This window comes from Ylistrum balloti, unplaced genomic scaffold (assembly GCF_031769215.1).
Source record: "Ylistrum balloti isolate Yb309-2 unplaced genomic scaffold, AGI_CSIRO_Ybal_v1 Utg369876, whole genome shotgun sequence".
NCBI lineage: Eukaryota > Metazoa > Mollusca > Bivalvia > Pectinida > Pectinidae > Ylistrum > Ylistrum balloti.
The window spans coordinates 478662-497287 of NW_026782016.1; the positions used below are offsets into that span (position 1 = coordinate 478662).

The 18626-nt window shown below is 36.9% G+C and overlaps 1 protein-coding gene across 1 annotated transcript; it reads left to right on the forward strand.

The window, feature by feature from the left end:
- The first annotated feature begins 10660 nt into the window (after positions 1–10660).
- On the forward strand, positions 10661–15236 carry LOC132546177 (heat shock 70 kDa protein 12B-like). Its single transcript, XM_060209886.1, has 5 exons — positions 10661–10750; positions 11486–11701; positions 12022–12240; positions 13391–13526; positions 14182–15236. The coding sequence occupies exons 1-5, from the start codon at positions 10661–10663 to the stop codon at positions 15234–15236; spliced, it is 1716 nt and encodes a 571-aa protein (XP_060065869.1).
- Positions 15237–18626: the final 3390 nt, after the last annotated feature.

The following is an 18626-nucleotide window of genomic DNA, read 5'->3' on the forward strand; positions in this document are numbered from 1 at the left end:
AGTTGGTGCGGTTAATACCAACATGTACCAAACTTAGTGGTAGTTCAGAAAGTTTGTGAAAACTGCATACGAGACGACTTTACATCCAGTTCAACATGCAATATATGCAGATTTCGTTGCTCAAAATGTGATATCTTTAAACAAAAAACGGGGGAGAGAGAGATGTTATGAATGCCCCCCGAGAAACATGCGGGTTTAGAGAAAGCCTCTTTAGTGGAAGGAACGCTGCAAACGATTTTTATAAATGGATATTTGAAGCATCACACAAAGATTTCAGCGTCGTGGCTCTTGATATGAAAGGTAATGATGGCTGTTTTGTTTATCTTATCAACAATTCAACACGACGCGAAAACATCCTTGATGCAGGCTCCAAGATAGTGTCTGAATGTGTGTGTGGAGGGGGGGGAGGGGGCGGGACTTAACATTAGATTTATTGATTCTGTCAATCATTTGCTGACGCAACTCACACAACTACATGATGCTTTTATATTTAACTAATCTTTAACAAGGATGCAAACTGGGAAAACAAGCGCTCGTACCCTGATGTTGAACAATAAATGGCATTGATTCTATGAATAAGAAAGGCCAGGAAAAAGACAAAGAATTATAAAATATTTGGTTTTACAAAGGAAATCGTAGATTATTGTCCCTGTGATGTTGACATTTGAGTAGGGCATGTCTGGATTTCCGTGACATTCTCCTAGACATCACCAGGACAAATCAAAATTCAGACAAAGACGAAATAAAGGGGATGGATACATGCAATAACATGACGATTGCAGGGCTGTGTTCAGAAGTGTTCCGTATGAAATTTTTGAAAGAAACATAGGAAGTTAAACTTAGGAAAAATGGAGAGTCATCCGCTTGCATTCCTGGCATGCAACAAAGACGGACAACTCCATGTGTACATCGTTGGTACATGGGTGGATGAGTAGAAATTACAAAGAGATGATTACATCATAGAATTGTCTGGTTGTGTAAGTTCTCATTTCGCTCAAGTCCCCTCCAATGGTTACATAGCTCGCGATAATTTTAGAACGGATTCTATTCAGTGGTTGAAATGGCGTAGGGAAAAGTCTGAAAAATCTCAATCGGGCCCCGTACACATTCCTCGTGCTCTAAATGGTGGCGAAGTGGCGGGTCAAAATAGTGAGCAGACGGTATGTCTATCCGAAGGATGATCAGAGCAAAACCCAGAAAGGAGATACTGTCCATGAATATTTAGGGTGTTTTTGGCACGGTTGCAAAATATATCATCCAAATAGCCGACAAGAAATTATCAATTCTTGCGTATCGAGCAATCTCTAGACGAGTTGTGTATTCTTACAAACAAGAAAAAGCGTTACATAAAGTCTCAGAGGTGGAAGTTTGTATGTACACGAGTTCAAAGACATGATTCACAAACAGGACACGGTGAGAACATCAATTGAAACCCCAGATTTACAAGACAAGCTCAAGCCTAGAGATTCATTTTTCGGTGGAAGGACCAATGATTCAAAGTTAGAGTACAAGATCAAGGACGGTGAGAATATACACTGCGTAGATTTTACGTCTTTATACTCATAAGTCAATAAATGTAAAAAGATACCGTCGGACAGCCGACTATCATTACAGATAATTTTCAAAGCATTGATCATTACGTTAGAATTGCCAAAGTAAAAGTACTGTCACCGAAAGGCTTGTTTCATCCCGTGCTCCCTCGTAAGTCCTATGGAATCCTGATAAAATTTTCAAAAAATTAAAGCTTTAAGATCTTTAAGCGACTAGAATACCCCTTTTGGAGAAAGTTTGGACAACGATTGAATATGCCACAATCTTTTCACGAATTTGAAGCCAATAAATTTGTTTGGTGCATTCGGATCCCAGCAAACGAATAAAAGATATCCATATCATCACAGACGATACGATACAGGTTTCGTGGGATAGTAACGACAATATCCTACATGGAAGTGCTCAAACATATATTTTCATTGCGACGATGACGTCAATCTGGGCAACACTGAAACTATTCAGCGTATTAAAAATGCTTGGTCATGTATTATGATATAAATAGTGTAATTTTTGTGACTCATCCTGGAGACGATGACCCCAAACTAGGAGATTTTCTTGGGCAGTTGACTGACGAATTGGCCGGCAACAGTATGCATACAAACTACCCAGGGGAAATGTGAATGTAAGATTCGTGGTTTTACTCTAAACCATAGTAATTCTATATTTCCCAAGCTTGAATCCATGCTGAATCTAATTTGACTGACGACTCTTTTTCTGTTGTCAATGCCCATAAAATCACCCGAAATCAACGTAAAATGAAACTTTGTGCTTCTATAGAAGAAAAACAGTACAAAATAGTTCATAATAAACGAGTGGTTCAATGGGATACTCTCGACACTGTACTATATGGATATTTGAATTCACACTTCAAATATTCAAACTTAATTATTTAATCGTTTGTATAAGATTTTTTGTGAATCCCCTTCACAAATGTTTTGTTTTTGGTATTTTAACGATTCATTATCATTTTGATTCAATTAAAAAAAAGGAAACGCCTGCGAGACAGATGTGTGATGGTGCTTAACTTAACATTCCTTATCTAATATAAGCACCATATCAATTTTTCACAGAACTGTTCGTTAACTGATTCTTTTACAAGTTGTTTCGTTTCGTTTTTTGTTCACGGATCACTTTTTTGCAACAGAATGAAACGATTTTTTGTCACGTTGTTAAAACAGCAAATATTTCAAATTTGATTTGTTGGCAAAAAAATTTAAAACTAAAATGTGAAACACGAAAAATTTTCTGCAAGCCCTTCCTTATTTATTAAGATAATCGTATCGTTTTTAATGTTTTTAAAGATCTACTAGTAAATAATTACAAGGTAAAATTATCGTATGTCTGTTTGAAGTATATTTTTCCGGGGAATACTTGACTTCCGAAGTTAAAGATTTGACAGGAATCTCTGTCGTTTCTGAATAAAATCACGTAGTGACAATTAAGAGATATGGTTCTGGTGTACTTTCCAGGCATGTAGAGATTTTGTGTGAGAAACATTACGGCCACCCGTCAATGCTGAGCTGTCATACAGAACAAATGGAGGGAATCCAAAAACCAAAACCAGAACGGTATGACCATTTCCCCGTCACCATTCCTGTATCTGTTTACTGGTCAGCAAACCCTGGTGTAAGATAAGGTCAGGTTCATCCTTTTCCATTTGATACTTTCCATATGCGAAAACTATTTGCTCAAGGTTTTCCTCAAACATGCCCGATGCATGTTTTTAAAATATCAAAGGTCAGGTCAGGTCCCGGACATGGAAGCTCCGGAAATCAGTATAGCTGTTGGTGATTTGAGCGGTAATAAACATTTCGTTTCCCACTATATAGGGCAGTTCTCTGAATACATGACGTATTCGCCTCTAGGGTTAAACAGTAAATGTCAAACAATAGATTATAACTTCCACGTTTAAAATGACGTTACACACGATGACGACTGGATAAATGACGTCACGAGAAAAGTAAACAATTTCCGCAAGGCACATCTGTGTATATTCTATTTCACGGCTGTGGTCTATCTTTATGAGTGCTGGACATTCTGCATGAAATTTAGGGTCTCCATGGTGTTGCTGGCAAACCTCACCTCCAGTTTGACACTACCCTGTCTGACCAAGTTTACATACATAGTCCGCTAGGTTTTAGAGTGAAACCATGAATTGTAAACCCCCGATTAAAAGTTTCTCTAGTAATCGTTAGTCCTGAATCATCGGTCCATTTTTCGGCAACTTTAAACAAGTTGACGAACGTCCATTTTCATTGGGCGAGCAGGTATGCTCTCTCCGCTAAAATATAGACCGATTTCCAGAGCAAGGTTGAGGAACTTGAAGAATTTTTAGCGTAATCTCCGTTCACGGCCGTCTGTTTGAAGGAAGCAAAATATACTTTTGTAGACAGATTATTTGATCAGATGTTCTGCAAGATGAACGACCTCGATCCCGTATGACACGTATCCAACTTTATCTAAATTCTCGTCAGTGGGAACTTTGCCGTCAGATCCTTGAGTATTTTGGCATGATTGAACAGAACGTCACTATCCGCTTGACCATGCATGCTTTAAATGACACATCGAGAAATACGAACCTGCATTCCGGACTGGTTTCTTCACTTATCAGCACGAATGGAGCTCTGGTACGAAAAAAAATCAGGTTTAAGTCGACTCCATTGGCGAAGTATTTATCCAACCTGATATGTCTTCTTCGACTTTTCTGTGTGTAATCGTATCTGTATATCAAACCAAAATTTGGTCCCGTGGCAGCATTGGGTTCATCCATTACGTAACCGTGTTAGTAGTACAATTGAAACTGGAGTTGGAACAGAGTCATGTCTTCTCCACTGGATGATAGATCTTTAAGATAAGCCCTCCATGGGTAGTTGCTGGTGTTGAGAGACACCAACTTTTTTCCCGTCTGTTGATCGAATGCAGTGCCATCGGCCTTTAATATTCTTCCTTTGACGTAAAATCTCGTTCTCCGTGAGTCCATGTATTCGCTACCCTGACCGGGTACAGATATTTCTATTTGTGCATCTTTGGTAATATCATCTGCATTCAGAAAAAGATAATCTTTCCTCCTGCAACTTGATTGGGTGGAGATGTGAAAAGGGACAGTTCGGCAGATTGTGTGCGATATCTTTAAGTTTGTCACTCAGAAAAGCTATGATTACCGTCGAGATTTCTTGTTGTATATGTGTGGACATTTCAGTATCTCGAGACTCTCTCCTACGAGTTGTCTCTTTTTCTCGGGTGGTTGTTGTTTGGGCGTTGTCACTCACTTGAACGTTCTGTCAGATCTGACCGAAGAAACAGTTTTATTGCGTTTTCTATTTTTACTTACGGGTACGTGGGAGTGTCCTCTTTGACGGCTTTCTTCCTTTGTGATTTGGTTCACCCTTCTACCGGAGCGGTAGGCGTGACCTGTTTGCCATTGACGACGATTTGCGGGGGTTTATGGGTGTCATGTATGGTTTCTTGCTGTACGTCCCGGCTATACCACTACCAGACTGTCTTCCTCTGTAACATCCGGGGTCAAATGTTCCGCTCGTCATGTTAGGATAAAACGATCTCCATATTCTTGGGTCTGACACGTACGTACATTCAATCATTTTCAACACTAACGAAATGGATTCTATCTAAGGGGCAGTGTCACCGTCACGGAGTCTTCGACCAATGTGGCAGGACTCTCGTGACCTTCATTTATATAGACCTGAACGTCTCTAAAAGGTCTGACTCTAAGAGAGAAATGGAATACTTTGTTAGTCTCGTTCTCCGTGTATACCTTCTAAGCAGAGGGAATTCCCTCTCTCTGACAATGGTGTCGTCATATAGATTGGAGTAAACGAAAAGTTCCGTGTCGCTGACTGACGCTGACTTTGTCTGTTGTATTGCTATCTCTGTTAAACGTACCGACCAGTACCCGCTGAGAGACAACGGTCGTGATAAGTGAACCCTGAAATCGTGAGGTTCATTGGCTATGTCGGTTAACAGACTGTCGGTAGACTTCAGTAGGGTACCTTTATTCATCCCGGAACTTAATTTTATTTTTAGACGTACCGTGTGTTTTTATTATAATGACAGGGTATTGGTACTTCCGGTTTTCACGACACTCGGATTGTAAAAACATCCATGTTGTCTTCTTCATCAAATGATTACACGGAATTGTTAATGTGACCAGAGATACGCTGTCAATGAATCCACTTTTGGATGATCAGAGCGATACCACGTTTGGGGGTACTTTACCATTGAGGATTTTTTTTCAAGTCAACTGCTACACGTCCTTGGTACTGATGCACAGATACCTAGCATCCGCTTGGTAACTCCTGCTGCCTGATATAGCTACACAGCGTGGTATTGATTTCTGGAGGCGCAAACTCCTTGAAATGCGTAATATACTTGCTACGATCTTTTAACAATTAGACGTAACTGATGGTCCCTGTTCTCCGATCATTTTTCCGGTTAGTACTAGTGACGTCATCGCGAGAATAACTAAAGCGAGTACTCCCACACATTTTATGAACTTCATGTGTAGAGTGTACCCTTCGTAAACAGAATTCAAATTTGATATACCACTTGGTGTTTGGCATGTCTTGTGACAAACAACCATCAAAATAACTCGACCTGCATATCATTACTTTTTCCTTCCCTAACTGTTTATTAAAAGATGAATGACTGAAGATGACACACTTTTATAATGATAAATGACACATTATAGGCCAGCTTTTCGTCACATTTAGAGCAGGGTGTTATTTCTTTATAATAACGACAGCTGATTTTCTTTCTTTGTCATCTAAATTAAGTCACATTAGAATCACATGACACAATCATAAAACAAATAGAAAAACATGCTACAGGTTGGATCTAAAATACATACATAAACATTTATTCAAACTTCCAGTGTAAGGGAGACAACTCCTACAGAAATCCATATAAAACTCTACCACAAAATGTCACATTATTACTTATCGTATTTAACGATGCAATTACATGTTTCAAATTGATATTACTTAAAATAATTAATCATTTATTTTAAATAACATGTATCAAAACCCTTTTATTAAAAGAAATACCTTCACAAAGGAAACTCAAATACATCTAGAATGATACCTGTGTATGGCACAGAGCAGTTGATAAATCTTTAAAATCAATCGATATTCTTATGACGATTTCTGAAAAATACTTTGTTTCAGTTCCTTAAAACTCATATTTGATTAGAGCATTTTCACACTACGAGAAACAGTTCAAACTATTCAAATGAATGTAGATATTTAGACAAAAACCGCCGAAGACGCGCGAAACTTACCAATAGATCCAACCAATCAAACCATCTAGACAATCTTACATACCTGACCCAATAACAACCACACCCTAGGACACCAACGTTACACACATACCTTACGATCACAAACACACACATGTAAACGTAAAATCACAACATGGGACATAATACACGGACGCGTTTTTATGATCAACCGATTATGTTTAGATGAAATAAATTTGATAATTTTACCTTGCTACACATACATTACAGTACACACAAAAAAGTGCATTTTAATTGTCTGATCATTGATGTCGTTTGTACATCAGAAATTTTTATCCAGGAATTGAACTTTTTGGGCAAATGTTGCCAGAAAACGGGAACTTTCCACACGATTTCTTCTCTTTTGATTTTCATTTGGAGCTCCTTTGTTGTTGTTGTTTTTTGTTTTGTTTTTATTTGGTTTAGGTTTTCTTGTGATGGCTTGGATAAACTAAATCAGCTGTCTGACTTCGTCTTCGTTGTTTTTGTTTACTTCTACGGGGGAAATACCACCGAGCGGTATTGATGGTGCGTTGTTGATGCTCCTGGTTATGTTTTCTAACTGATCAATGTATTGGTAAGAATTACTGAATATAAGCATTCTAAACATTCCGTTCTTCAGAGTATTGATACTTCTCTCAGTATGGTAAGCTGTTGTAGACACGTTTGTGAAAATGACGTGCACATTAATAGATCTTAAATATTCCTGAACGAGGACGGTCCGAAACTCTTTGTCAAACCGAACTAGATTTGGTTTTCTCCCCTTGACAGATACGGTCTTTAAGCCTTTAATAATTTCTTCTGCCGTCTTTCGCTTCAATGGCGTCGTAAACAGGAAACGTGAAAATATCCTTACGTCCATTAAGTCATCGTCCCAGTGACTGTCCAGTCCACGTTCTCCTTCGCACGTGTCTTTTTAAAGTATAGGCATCTTGTCCCGGCTACAATTATCTGATACGAGCCAGACCTGTCTTAAACTCCCCTTCGAATTTTTAACGATCTGATACAATTTTTATGGACCAGGAAATGACCCTGCCTGTTTGTATCATCATATCGACATCCCTAGCGTCAACATTGTACACCTCGACGACATCATCAACAGCATCATGATGCCAAGAGTGAAGTTTCAGCCATTTCTTTAAGTCAAGTGTTATACCCTTTTTTGTACATGGTGTTGCCCTTTCTTTTCTCGTAAATTGTTAAGTGTATAAACAGCGTTCCATTAAAACGACTTGCGACAACATAACAGCCACTGTCTCCATCTAACTGACATGAGTTCTTGTTCCTGGTGCTGACAGTAAACTTCAGGGTTTAATGACGTCCAACCTTACTTCATTCTTGGAACTGTTTGATGATTCGTTGGCGGTTTTTACGGTGGTACTATTTGGTAACGTCTTCACTTTTTGTATGGGGTTCCATCAATGATTAGGACATCAGGCCATCTTCAAAGCTAATCCTCGCGCTTTCTTCAAAATTTAGTCACTTCCGCAGCGATTTTGCAACGTTAGTATTTAATATTCTCCGCCTTGCTTGGTGTTTTTTCTTCAGCATTTGTGGAGGCACAAGAATTGGTGAACACAAAGTTTCTGACATGTTCAGTTCTATAGAGTTAGTCGGGCTTTCAACGTGTTTTGACAAACTTATGGCCTGTATGCATTTCAACAGAGTTTATATTGAAGCAAATTGACGTAAGAGTTTCGTTTTAGTAAATTGCCATGAGAAACATCGCACGTTCCATCAATATTTGTTCTTAAATTGTTTGATGCCATCCAATATTCTATTTACATAATTTCATAGTCCCTGACTAGAAATATTACTGAGGCTCCCACATCCAACACTCGGCATATTTTATTTTCTTCTCACCAAAGCAACTTCCTAGACAACAAATACGTGACCGTTCACCATATGCCGCATTATGAAATCTTTATTCAGTTTTTTCGATGCGATGTTTACCTAGACGATAATCACTGTTTATCCTTGATACCAGCAAGCCTTCTATGTAGTCTGTATTTTCATGTGATAGATAATATCCACGTAGACTGCTTTATATCTCGATCTAAACAAGATACAGGATATATCTTTAATCCCGAATGAGCAGAATCTCTCATATGTGTTCCATTATCTTCATCTAAATTGGTGAATATAGAAGTCTTCCTTTCTCTCAATTGGGCTATTAGCATCTGCATTTTGAATAAAAACGTGCGGTGTTAATGTTAAGTGAAAAACAGCTACCATGATCATTCAAACAAACTTAGCTTTATATATTTTTAGTCATATGATAATTAGTTAGAAGACAATTTGGTCAATAAGATTTTTTTCTAAATTTCATTTTCAGTTTTTTATTAAGCTGAGCAATGCAGGACATTTTTCGGTACAATTCTATCAAATATTGTATCGATATCTGTTTACAAATACCGCTTACCATGCAAGATCTCAAAGGTGTTCCTCACAAAAAGGCCTTTATCTTACATGTCAAGGTCATTGACCTAATTATTGATAAAAAAAAATCAGTAAAAATAGCTAGATACGTGCATATCGATGATCGATGCTAAATTCACAATCCGTTACACCGAATGTTTAATAGCAACAAATACACAAACATACGTCGTCTTTATCATTGCGTATTTGACACTACCCGGTTTCCGTACCCTCGTGACCTGTATTTCTTGGAATTGTCAACACGGGCCTCGCATAGGTGAAGGTGTGGCAGCTGTTGTGTAAACCGTAGCTTCAGCACTCACGATCGAGTGACGCCGGTAGGTACAGACAGCTAAACTCAGTGTTATCCTTACAAAGTAATGATCTTTTGGTAGGGCATACATCACAAGTTCATCAAAGTCTTCTTACGTAAGCTTAGACATTCGCATCCGACATCCGGATTTGTTTACTGTCTTCGTTGGTTGACTGTATCGTGTTTATTTACATGCATCATATTTGTTTGAAACCATTCAGAAATAATATGAAATGTTCTGGTTTTCATTATGAAAAATAACAATAATTTAGGTATTATGGCTTTAAAACATCTCTACATAAAAAAAAAAAAACTGTCGGGCGGTTTATGATTACCTAAAACGAAAGTAGATTTACTAATTCGACTCTAATACACAGGTGAAGGCTGATAGAATTTTTGATTACCGAAAGGTGTTGCCATGTGCAGTAACAATCCTAGATATATTAACGATGCAGTCAAAATGTACATCCCACTGACTAATGGGATGAAGAAGTGCGTGATATCTATATGCAAACCGAAAGTAGGACAAGCGCATTTAAAGTGTACTATATGTCGATTAAACGTGTCTATACACGTATACCTAATATACCGTTGTTCCGCCTATTTTGTACTTTCGCTATTCTGTCATCAAATGATGGAAACATCTGCTGAAGTAATTTAATATCAAACAGTCATTTTATATAAAAGGGGTACAAATAGTTACTAGTTCATTATCATATCAACAGTTTCTTATGAATAGATTATTCTTTAAAATTACTTAGATATTAAAAAGAAAACGAGATGATCCATTTACGGAAAAACGTACCGAAAAAATTAGATCATAGACAAATAATAACTTATGTAAATGGCCAAAGATTTCTGAAAACAATATGGCAAATGAAAAATTGACCAGTGATTTAATTGTCTTTTGTCTTGTTTAGGCATATCATCTCTCACAACGAAAACCCATTTCTGAATGGCTCGAAGAAGGCTGCAATGACACATTATATTACTTATAACATTTATTTGTTTGCTAATTGCTATTATATTAAAATGATCCAGATTTGTTTGCATTCTGTATCGAAGCTTCAGTAGTTTGACAGGGTAAGATGACGTCCAGCTTTGAGGTCGTTGTGGCTATTGACTTCGGTACCACATATTCAGGGTACGCGTTCTCCTCGACCTACGACAATGAAAAGGTGAGATATTTAGCAGCTAAAGCGATACACCACAAGCAAAATTAAATTATCAATGTGTCTTTTTATTCTGGATATGTAACTATTTCATAAGTAAATGCCACTTCATTTCTCATTGAAAGGGTTGTCAGTGAACAGGGTTCAATATATTGTAGACGAAGTATTTACTTCGAAGTTAGATCTATCGTCTATATACTTAATACTTGATATTTCTATTAGAAATAAAGACTTACGATAAGGTCTGTATATCAACCGGAATCTAAAGGAACTTAAGACAGGATGTTCGAGATACAGGTTTACATCAAATTTTCGATACCTTGAAGTGAGCACGAGTTTGTTTGTTTTTTTTTTCAAGAAAAAATAAATGTGCCGAATCATGAAATGTACAGTTTACCTGATTACATGTGTATATTTACATTTTGCATTACGAATTCCCATTAACGCGGTGTTAATATGGATAGTATTCATAGAAATGAAGATACCTTTTTAATCTGCAGACAGTAATATGACATATGCTTTGTACGTCGCTTTGGATAACAGACAATGTAGCTTTACAAATCATTGAGATGATGTTGATTGCAGATACCTGCTCATGCAAACAAGCATACAAAGAAACATAGCTTGAATAGCTTGATGAAGGAGGCACAGTGATGTTACGAAATGATACCGGCAATTTGAATATAACTATTGAAGGGTTTCCGCATTGCATTAGAATTTACGATTTCTATATTATTTAAGGATCCGATGAAAATTTCGTCCAACACGAATTGGATAGCTGGTACAGCAGGCCTGATGTCGATGAAGTGTCCTACCAGTATTCTGTTTGACAAAGACCAAAAATTTCTTAATTTTGGTTACGAGGCTGAGGATAAGTACTCGAATCTCGCCCTAGATAACGTTCACCGCGATTACCACTTTTTCAAGCAATTCAAGATGTCGTTGCACAAACATCCGGTGAGTTCAAAACATACAGGTAAAAATAACTTCCAATTTTCTTCAAAATAACACTGTTGTTAGGTTTGGATGTTGAAGTAAACATGGTTAAAGGAATCATCACGCATTATAATTTTAGTTTTCCAGTCTTGACTAATTAGACGAATATATAAGCTGTCCATAATATTGAAATTCTTTCTTTCAAACATTCTTAATCGATGTTATCGTGATAATATTTGGATAAGTATAGAACACCATGTTGTAAAGCAATACTCGTACGACTTTATCAAGTCTGACTTTAAATTTTGATTAAACTTGATTTGATTATAAATTGAGCGCAGGATCTGAACAGAGACACCGTTATAGAGGATGAAACTGGGAAAACCATGAAAGCCAAAACGGTGTTTGCAGCCGGCATTCGATTTCTGAAAACACATGCTGAAGACCTGATAAATACCCGCGGGATAAGTGTTGAGGAGTGGGAGATACGGTGGGTTCTTACAGTACCCGCCATCTGGTCAGATGCCGCAAAACAATTCATGAGGGAAGCTGCCCAAAAGGTACATAAAGAACATGATGTATGGTTAATGTAAGAAATGTGCTACAACCATTTGTTCCAGGCAAACCAAAGATTCTTTGAAAGTGTATGATATTGTTCACTAAAACAGAAATGACACAACCTCTACCTAACACTCAAAAACATTTGCTTACTGTTACGTTTGGTTTAGAAAATTAGTAATTAATCATTTTATCGACTAAACCATTTACATAATATACATAAAATTTTATTGAACTGTATTTATTTGATGAACTAGTGTAAGCGAATAAATGAATCATGTGAATAGTTGTAATTATACATACAGTTATCAAACACATGTGTAGCTTGCATTGCTGTCCAGAATGATGGAGTTATTGCCCTTGTATAACAAATAATCAAAGCAAAACAAATTACGTGACTATTTTGTACTGGACATCCTTACTAATTTCTAGAAAATTGTAGAAGAGAAGACAAGAGATGTGTACCCTTCGATTCAAGTTTTAATTTAGATACCGTATCATATGGCTGTTTCACCTTTCTGGAGCTGGCCAATGCTACGCTATACAACGGGTTATCAAAATGTTTAAATCTAGCATGCGACTTGGGAAAATCAAAATTCGCGGGAAATCTAGCCCCATTATTGTATTGATTTCACACTTTTTAATATAAGATGATTAAATATAAACTCAGGTACATAAAACATCATGAAATGACCAACATGGCAACATAATCATAATTCAAACCCAAATTCCATAAAACTAGGGCAAAATAAAAACAAAAGAAAGATAAATACGGAAATGTCTGAAAAAAGTACAAGGAGAATAAGACCAAGTCCTCTGGACGAGTAAGTGTCTTCTACTTCATCGACGACACCCGCCATGTAAACTTTGGCCAATCCAAGTAATGTCACGTTCTCAAATGAGAACAAGGTAAACAACAACGGAACATGTACATTTTGAACCGTCGTATGCAGGTTACTTGGAAACCTTGAGTACTTGAGATATTAGATGGTACTTGATTATGTCAGATGTTAATTTAACTTTCACATAAAACGGTATTAAGTTTGAATATATGTATGATGCTGAAATATCATTGACATGAATGAAGAGTGGCTAGTTCAAGGTATCAGTTTCAGCGCTCTACGATAAATTACATCTTCTTGTCTCTACCAGGCAGAAATCATGAACGACCAATTGCTGATAGCTCTGGAGCCAGAAGCAGCATCAGTGTGTTGTCGTTATCTACCAGACGCTAAAGGCTCCGATATATTCAAGTCTGGATCAAAATACATGGTCATTGACCTTGGAGGTGAGTTGCCGGCACATTGTCCCATTTCAAACAAAGAGTGTAGTCACCATTGTAGTATATGATTAATGAATGGCAGATAAGAATAAATTATCAGTTACAAATATGTCTTTCCCGACTGATAGGATTGCTTTATTATAATTTTTTTACAAGAAAATATCCTTCGACTTTTGACGCAAGTAAAAATGATTGACGCAGACGAAATAAGCACTCTGCTACCTTTACCATTACTAATATCACGTAAGGTTACATGATAATAATCCATGGTATTATGTTAGATCTTTATTTCCAAATTTCACGGCTTTCTTCATATATCAAAATCATCTGTGCCAGTTTAATGCTGATTAAGAATTTTCAGAACTAGATAAATGTTTATCATTTTACTGGGGTCGTTTGATCAGAGAAAATGTGTTGTTTATACGTGACATGTAACAAAGTAACCAAACTATTGTACTTGAATCTGTTGTTTTCATACACTGTTCTTTTGGACAGGAAATATCGATGTAGATTGTAATGTTCAAAACGGAAAGATTGAAAATGGATCATACTGCAAAAAATGCACGTTCATTGTGCAAAAATAAAGATCAGTTGAAGCAATATGATCGCATTTCTCTTGATCACGAATAATAACGCGATAATGATATCATATTCTGTTTAGGAGGAACAGCAGACATCAATGTACATCAGGTGACAGATAATGGCAAGTTACGCGAGCTTCACAAAGCTTCCGGGGGCGCCTGGGGTGGGACGAAAGTCGACGCCTCCTTCATTCGACTACTATGCGCGATTTTAGGAGATGACGTCATGGACACATTTCGTGTCAAACACGCGGGAGACTACATAGATCTTCTTCGTGAGTTTGAGGTAAAAAAGAGGAGTGTCAAAGAAAAAATGGAAAGCAGCGTGAACTTCAAGCTTCCTCTTGCTCTTACAGACTTGTTCGAAAAGATGAAAAATAAGAAAATCCCTGAGGCTCTTGCCGATTCTACTTACAGCGAAGACGTCACCTCCACCGCTGACAAGATCAGAATCAGACCTAACCTGATACAGGGCATGTTTCGGGATCCATTAGTCCATCTTGAAGATCATATCCGATGCATACTCGCAAGGCCTGAGGTTAGGGGAACATCTACCTTTCTTCTCGTTGGTGGATTTTCTGAATCCCCGATCGTGCAGGAAACCATTAAAAGGAAATTTCCTCGAATGAAGGTTATTGTTCCACCCGAATGTGGATTGGCTGTCTTAAAAGGAGCAGTGATATTTGGTCACAACCCTGAAACAATCAGTGCCCGGGTTGCGAAATTTACGTACGGTATAGCAATCAGCAAACCATTTATCGAAGGACATCATCCCATAGAGAAAAGGAAAGCCACACAAAATGGTGTTATTTGCACAGACATGTTTTACAAGTTTGTCGAGTGTGGTGAATCTGTAGATGTGGACCACAAACAGACGATGTCTTGTAGTGCAGGAAGAGGCTGCTCAACCAATCGCGTTCGTGTTTACAGATCAACTGCGGCAGATCCGATATTTGTTACGGAGGAAGGCTGCAATTTACTAGGGGAAGTTATTCTGACACGCGAAACTGACCTGAATATTTCCCAAAAAATTGACGTCAGCCTCACTTTTGGAGGCACAGAATGTTCTGTAGAAGCAAAAGACAACCAATCCGGCCAATCGTTCAAGTCCAAGTTTGACTTTCTCAATACATAAGCTCAATTTCCGATGATCGATTCACCACAGAAAAATGGACATAGCCTGCGCATTTCAATCGAGTTTAATCAATATCGACATTATCTGATATTTCAGAGCTCTGTAAACAAATAGGCATTTGATTTTTACTAAATATTTCATCGTATTTATTTGGTTTTACTAATATCAAATCTCGGATGTTAACATTACTTGATTAGTTGTTGATGTAGATGTAATGATATATCGTATTTCGTTGTAAAATATCCCCATTTGTTATCAACCAATCATAACGAAGGCCTAGTAATTTAAAATACAATGTGTTTATAGCTGACCTAATACAGTATTCAATACATGGTTTTCAATATTTATGTAATCGGATGCAAGTTATAACCATGGTGTTAAAGTAACCCATATTACCTATGGTAAAGTGCAAATTTATGTCCAGAAAGAACAACATTATATATTGACCTGTATATATATATATTTAATTCAAAATAAGTTTTGTAATGTTACTGTAATATTACACATATGACTTAAATGAAAATAAAACAAAGTTTTCCTGATTGCTTTTAACAATGTAAACGTTTACTCAAGGCAGTTTCACTAACAGTTTCGTGACAGAAAGACATTCAATCTTTCGGGAATTTAACGTACGCGTTAAGATGTTCGGTGAGATGATCATCAGTTGGTCAAAGAAAATGCCATCGGAAGGAAATGGTTGATTTAGTGCGAAACGGATGTGCATCACACAACTGGGCGCAACGGAAAGGCAGATGTGTCGTTGAAGCAGTAGATAACTGAGACTGGTATTAGAAGTACATTATAGTACACTCATAACGAAGGGTAATGGTACTCCCTATTCAATACATGTTCTTAACTGTTTCAGTTATAACCATGGCAAATGTTGGCAAAAGAGATGTATATATGATATATATATATTTAATTCAAAATAAGTTTTTTTAGTAGGATTACATGGGGTGTTCTTTTTTGTAGATTTGCTACCTGTCCAAAGGTTTGTCGTACCACCCAACTTCGAATAAGAAATACCCGTCATACCTAGTTACATAAGAACCCTTCATTCTTAACTTTTCAATCACAAGCAAATGCTGCAAGAGATGAATGTAGATGACTTGGAACCATTTCTTCCTCTTATAACTATATATCATCTGGCCCCACTTGTATAAAACATTTCAACTTGAACCTTGAAAATATGTTGTATGAAAATTCCTCAAGGAATTTCAGGACATCCTAGCCGATGCCTTCCTCCTCTTCCTTGAGAAAATTTTATACATGCCGTTTTTGAGGAGATATCAGCTGAGGAAAATCTCGACTTGAGGAAATCTCAAGTTGAGATCTTTTATACAAGTGGGGCCTGGACGCATAGTTCCTAGGATCTAGATATCGTAAAACATTACCATGAAATGGAATATTGAGTTTAAGGTACTTGTGGATTCTGTGAAAAGCTATGACAGAAAGAGGCTGAAAAGAGAACACAATGGATCGGATTCACTTTCAGAGCGGATTAACTCCAATTCGGCTAATCATTCCTATAAAAATAAACAGTCTGAAATATAACTTGAAAACAAACAAAAGGTCTGTATTCCTTTATTTTATCTCATAAATACATTTGCAATTTGAATGATAAATATGTCATTATACCTGCAGATAAGGTATCCTATAAACTATTTACAGACATTAGTACATATCCTGCATTCAAAAAGAACGAAGGAGACCCTACCTATGTATTATGTAATATCCTTATCAAGAGCGTTTTATTGCTGCCAATCTTAGTACTATCAAATCAGGATTTCACTCGTAATATGATACTCGCGAATGGATTGAACGGTATGTAAATATTAAATGTCTCCAAAAAGCTTTTGACCAATCCTGAAAATCCCGACATTAAAAAGTCTTCCATAAGAACGTATGCCGTGAACAATACGAACACGATATAGTTGATATTCCATGTCTATGTTATTGTTAATTGCGATGGCAAGACTTATGCCATGCTTAGGATCAAACTCTTATCTGACATGCGATGCTGATTGTATCGACGAACATATCAAAACAGGCTACAAAGACATTGCAGTCGGGCGATTTCACATTAAGATAGATAGGTGGACTCGTGCTTTAATAGCGAGTCATCCTTTGACCATGTCCATCTGACGTAACCACCAGACTGGAATAAGAAATCAAGGACACAACAGACGCTTGTACATCAGCCTCTTACCGCGAACTTTTTCTGCAATGTAACTAACATGAACTGTTTCCCAACGAACTGTATGACGAGCAAGACTATCATTCCAATTCTAGACAGCATCATTTGTGATTTTCCTTCATTTCTGTTTACATTGTTCCTACTTGGGAACGGGATATCACTTTGGAGCGACCAAGGTTAATATGATGGGTATTGTCGATGAAGCTGCAGAAACTTTACATTCAGGAAACCCTGGTCTTATCATTCTATTACGATTTAAGGGGTCTCCGTTTAAATATTTCTTCTACATATATGTCATTGGTTTTTTATTGCACTTGAGTTTGAATTTAGAGAGAATTTGAATATGAATTGCTAGAATTTGTTTTAACCAGACGATTTTACGAAACACATTTGATTTTTTTTTTGTAATGACGGATTTATAAACAAAAATAATTTTACAATAGATATTACACAGCTGTTATGTTACATTGTTCATGTTAGTTATGTCAAGGGTCGATAGAGTGAATACACAATAAGAACTATAGAAACGTAAGACAATCGACATATTGCAGCAGCATCGGCCTGTGTACACGGAGTGCGATTGTCGGTTCGATTCAAGATGTCGTTTATTAACTTTATGACATCACTACTCAACTCCAATATTGATATAACAAGAAAAAGCAAGCTATATCCAGTATGATTTTATACGTGTAAAGCACTGGTATAATGTTTATTCTTCTATTTAGTTAATTACTAATTAACAGTCATTATTTAGTAATGAAGATTTCTTCAAACCTCATTTAAATACATTTTTTTCTGATTAATAAATTTATAGTTCTGAAGTGTTTGTGTAATCGTTACACTTTACTCAACATCATGCATAACCGACAAATTCACTGAATGACATTGCGGCGTTAATCAGAATCTAAGTGTAAATTACACACTTATAGTTTAAGACTACAAATTAAAACTTTGTTGTAAAATTTTGAATACGATAAGAAGACAAAAGTATATTTCTTTTAAAAGCAAACAATTCAAATTCATATGCAACAAGCTATTTTGACATGGATGAAAAACAGCCCATGGTTTTGTATTGGTAACACCAAACCTTGAATGACACGAAAGATTATTTGAACCTAAAGACAAGCGACTGTAGTAAGAATATTCTTATCTACATTTTAAGTGAATTCCATAAAAAAACACCAGATCTTTAC

Bases quoted from the DNA above. Each gene is read 5' to 3' on its own strand.
- LOC132546177 (XM_060209886.1), top strand. From the start codon at position 10,661: ATGACGTCCAGCTTTGAGGTCGTTGTGGCTATTGACTTCGGTACCACA. The intron at 10,751-11,485 runs GTGAGATATTTA...ATATTATTTAAG, and splicing joins CGACCTACGACAATGAAAAG to GATCCGATGAAAATTTCGTC. The intron at 12,241-13,390 runs GTACATAAAGAA...TGTCTCTACCAG, and splicing joins TGAGGGAAGCTGCCCAAAAG to GCAGAAATCATGAACGACCA.